This window comes from Daktulosphaira vitifoliae, unplaced genomic scaffold (genome assembly GCF_025091365.1).
Source record: "Daktulosphaira vitifoliae isolate Bord-2020 unplaced genomic scaffold, ASM2509136v1 Scaffold_395, whole genome shotgun sequence".
Lineage (NCBI taxonomy): Eukaryota > Metazoa > Arthropoda > Insecta > Hemiptera > Phylloxeridae > Daktulosphaira > Daktulosphaira vitifoliae.
The window spans coordinates 1,392-5,832 of record NW_026099960.1 but is presented as its reverse complement, the minus strand read 5'-3'; the positions used below and the strand labels follow the sequence as shown (position 1 = coordinate 5,832).

The 4,441-nt window shown below is 30.4% G+C and overlaps 3 protein-coding genes across 3 annotated transcripts; 1 reads left to right on the top strand and 2 right to left on the bottom strand.

The window, feature by feature from the left end:
• Positions 1 to 86: 86 nt before the first annotated feature.
• Positions 87 to 1,631, bottom strand: LOC126909447 (uncharacterized). The gene is made up of 2 exons (XM_050691869.1): positions 745 to 1,631; positions 87 to 378 (listed from the first exon to the last, which is right to left on the bottom strand). The coding sequence occupies exons 1-2, from the start codon at positions 1,508 to 1,510 to the stop codon at positions 179 to 181; spliced, it is 966 nt and encodes a 321-aa protein (XP_050547826.1). The 5' UTR covers positions 1,511 to 1,631; the 3' UTR covers positions 87 to 178.
• A 549-nt stretch (positions 1,632 to 2,180) lies between these two features.
• On the top strand, positions 2,181 to 3,050 carry LOC126909448 (uncharacterized). Its single transcript, XM_050691870.1, has 2 exons — positions 2,181 to 2,813; positions 2,877 to 3,050. The coding sequence occupies exons 1-2, from the start codon at positions 2,616 to 2,618 to the stop codon at positions 3,021 to 3,023; spliced, it is 345 nt and encodes a 114-aa protein (XP_050547827.1). The 5' UTR covers positions 2,181 to 2,615; the 3' UTR covers positions 3,024 to 3,050.
• Positions 3,051 to 3,179: 129 nt separating this feature from the next.
• On the bottom strand, positions 3,180 to 3,791 carry LOC126909450 (uncharacterized). The gene has a single exon (XM_050691871.1). The coding sequence runs from the start codon at positions 3,789 to 3,791 to the stop codon at positions 3,180 to 3,182; it is 612 nt and encodes a 203-aa protein (XP_050547828.1).
• Positions 3,792 to 4,441: the final 650 nt, after the last annotated feature.

Genomic DNA, 4,441 nt, shown 5'->3' with positions numbered 1-4,441 from the left:
TTTAAAAATAGAAATGTAATAAACACAAAATAATAAATCAGTTCTTAAAAGAAAAATATGTATCTAATGACGCCCCCCCTGGAATAAATTCTGGATCCGCCCCTGTAGACCACTCAAGTTTTTATTTATTTCAACCTCAATATTTTACTTCATTAATGTTTCAATAAGTAATTATAATTTATATACTTTCGCGAACTATTGACACAGATGTTTGTATATTTAGACCTTGAGTACTTGTAATCAATTCATTACATACAGGACAAGCTTCAATTTTTTTCACACACCTTTCACATGACCAGCCATGTCCACATGGTGAAAAAAAGTATATTCCCGAATCACCACTACTGTATTTGTTACATCCAAAACATTTTCTTTGATCTACAGAAAAAAAAAAAGAAACAAATTTTAAATACTTGTATTGGTAATAATTTCTAGAAATTTTAAATTTTAGTTTTCAGTTCAAAAGCAATATAAGTTTTCTTTTAACGCTTTAAAAAATTTAAAAGCTAGTAGAAATCCAAATAGTTGTTTTTTAAACATGTACAGTTATTTACAAAATATGTACTTATAGTATAATTTGAGTTTTTTGAAAATTATATTTTAAAATATAGCGATTAATTCAATTATCTTGAAATTAAATAACGATTTTTTACAGATAAATATTTCATAACCTATAAAAATAAATTTTAACTTTCATACAAAATAATGTTATGTAATGAAACGATATAAAAAAAACCTTCTTACATATATCTCCAGTTATATATTTGAAAAGAGTAGAATTATGTGCTAAAAACAATCGATACTCTATAAAATTATAACTCATATTACAGTAACGTTCTAAGTCGCTTACAGCCATATTATTCATTGATATATTATTAGGTTCTTTTAAAAAATGCACTTTATCTTCCATTAACTTCATGCAGTTTAATAAAGCATTTTTGTAATTTATGTTGAATTTATTAAATTTGAATTCCTTAGATTTGTGATTTTTGTAAACATCTAAAATACATTCATGCGGTTCAGGAGAAATCCATTCTCTATTAATTATCGGTATAAGTTCAGCAAGTTTTCCACTAAAATTTTTTAAGTAAAATGATATTTCAGCAAGTTGTTCATTCATTTCTATTGCAAACTCGCAGAACCGATACATGAATGTAAAGACCATACTTTCAATGGCGTTCAAAAAAATTGTATAAGCCAATTTATAATTTTTTTTGTTCACACATCTACTAACCACAAGTGTTAATGTTTTATTTATTATTTCTAAACCTTCTTCATAAGGAATATCTTCATCATCTACTACGTGACTGTAAGGTAGTGGACAAAACAATACCTCATTTCTTGATTGTATATAATAAGGATGTTGTTGAAGAATGACTTGATGAATATTTGGGTATTCCATTTCCAGAGTCTGTATGTCCTCACGTGTAATGTTATTTAGATCAACACAAATTGATTGGTTGATTGTTTGAATAAAAAAAAATACTAATTTCAATTTATTGAGAAACATATTATTCTAGTAGAATATTTAACACAATTTTTAAATTTCAAAATATTTTATCAATTATAATTAAACAGTTTTGAAATAAACGTATATACTAACTAAAAAAATTGAATTAACAGAATAACTTTAACAAGAGTATTTATAAGCTCTTACAAGTGTATTTTAAATACATGATCAAAAATAAACTTTTATTGTGTACTTTAATAGTATATGAACAATTGTAATTTAAAATATAATTTATTAATTATTTATACACGCAAAAATACGAATTTTCTTTAATGAAATGATTGATTGAAAAAAGCAAATGATCATTAAATTAAAAATAAAATACTATATTAGTAGAACTATAAAGTATGATTGCCATACCCCCCTAACCCACATTTTGTGGGTTTACCCTGCCATAGGTAGACGGGCGGTGTAAACGGCAGTTGGTATATGGTGAAAGTCATAGTCCCCTCACCCACCCACATGATGTGGGTTTACCCTGTCCTAGGTGGTCGGGCGGTGTAAACAACCAGGAGGGGGATATGGTGAAAGGTATAGTCCCCTCACCCACCTACATGATGTAGGTTTGCCCTGTCCTAGGTGGACGGCCGGGGGGATATGATGAACGGCATAGGGCCCCCTATGAAAGGGTAAGAGTGGAGGGCTCTCTTATGACAGTAGATATCACAAGTATGGGGAGTACATAAGAAGAGGGGCTATGAAAAAAATGAATACTTTTTAGAAATTACTTAATAAATTGTAATTAATAAGTAATTATAAGTTAAAAATGTTTAAGTGGTGAAGGAATGGGTTAGTTTACGGGGATATGTGATCTGTGATTTGTTGACCCCTCTATGAAAATATGTGATTTTTCCGCATAAATGAGCATGAAATCGTTGATAAAGTCACAGTGTCATCAAGAACCATCAGCTCTAAAAAGAAGACTCTACTCTATGAACAATATGGCTGCCGAACCTGTAAGAAAACAACGTTATGTTTATGTTGCACCGACACCGCCAGCTGAAATGATCGATTCAAGCAGTTATACAATTTCGTTCGGCGATAGAAAATTTTTACAACTAGGACTGAATCACGTTTACTATTAAGCCGTCAAATAGACCGCATTATGCAATACGCCGATGGTAAATGGCCAGGACTTAGAACTCTACAATCACCAAATGATGAAATGGTTAATTTTATAAGAAGTTTGAACGAAATAGAAATAGGTGACAGTAATTACATAAGCGAGCTAAAAAATTTAGCATACAATGTAATAGTTGATCGATGGGTCAAGTCATGGTCCGAGGGCACGCTTCAAATTAATGTGAGTTTAATGAACATAGATTGTCAATATCTTTATTGTTATTAAATTTATAATTTGTTTTAGGAAAAAGAAGAAATGTATGACGAAAATGACGGTCCGGCATTTTTCGATACAACAGTGTTTACCCAAGAAAATAGTTATAGTCCATGGGCTTCACAATGGCCGAAACCCAATCACGTCAGAAAATTAACTTATATTAATAATTTATAAACAATAACTTTATATATTGTACTAGTTTCAAATAATAAACTTATAATCTAAAATGAAAAACAAATTGTTGTTATTTGTATATAATATATTTATTTCATAATAATAATAATAATTACAAGGTTAATAATAAATGTTTACATAAACGTGTAAAAAATGTTAAAATATACGGACAGTTCCGTCAAAAGGTGTATATGTAAATACATTGTCTGAAATTACTAGAGCATATGCAGTTGTATTACCAGGGAACGCGGCTGATGCTTCAATTTCAATACGTAGGTCAAAAGACGAGACTGTAATTGTATCGTTCTGCTTTGACATGTCGATTACGGCAATAGGTATTAAATTAAGAAATTGTTTTTTATTTACTAAAGGCGAACACCAAGGTCTATCATAATAACTCTTTTGAAAATTAACATAGTAGGAAAATAAAATACTAAATAGCTTACAGTCAAAATTACATCTTAAATCGATGTACGGGTAAACTTCTGAATTTAAATGGACTTTAAGATTTGTTAAATTACAGTGATCGAATTCAGACATTGATTTACTTTCACTATTTTTACGGTCTGTTTGAAACCCTACTATAACATAACGAGGTTTTTGAAAATTATTACATGTTTTAACGGTCCACGAAAACGATTTGTTTTGTGGTACAAACGGATATTCACACAGTTCCCAATTTCTATGGGCGCAATGTATAGGCTTTTTACTATCTAAAACTCTAAGTAATTTTAATTGTTCCTTTTCGGTCACTTTGACGATTGGCATATTCCATACAACTTTTGTTAGTTTAATTGATACTGTAGACAGTTTTTCTTTTACTGTGGTACTCGTATCTAATAGCTTGACAACCTCATTATCATCAGAAGTTCCCGTGCTGCATTTAAGTTTTTCAGAGGACTCGTTCACATTGAATAATTTGATTACGTTTATGTCTGATGAACTCCTCGTACATATTAATGATTGGGTACAGTTTAAGAGGATTTTTTTATAATCTTCGGCAAACCCTAGTATATGCGATAGCGGTATAATCCCAGAAAAATATGTACAGTCGAAAAAAAANGTTTATGTCTGATGAACTCCTCGTACATATTAATGATTGGGTACAGTTTAAGAGTATTTTTTTATAATCTTCGGCAAACCCTAGTATATGCGATAGCGGTATAATCCCAGAAAAATATGTACAGTCGAAAAAGTCTTTATTGTCTTCAGTAGTAATGTCCCATGCCGCAGTGTGTAGTTCGTTAATATCAGCGGGGCTGTATGAGCAATAGCCTTTCAAAGTAGATGTAATGCCCGGGTTGCGTACTTTTTGTATTTGAGTACCGTTTATTTCATAACGTATTTCAGAAAATAAATATGCGAGTCCGTTGTTAATAAATCTAGGACTGGACTTCATACCATCAGGTTTTTTCACT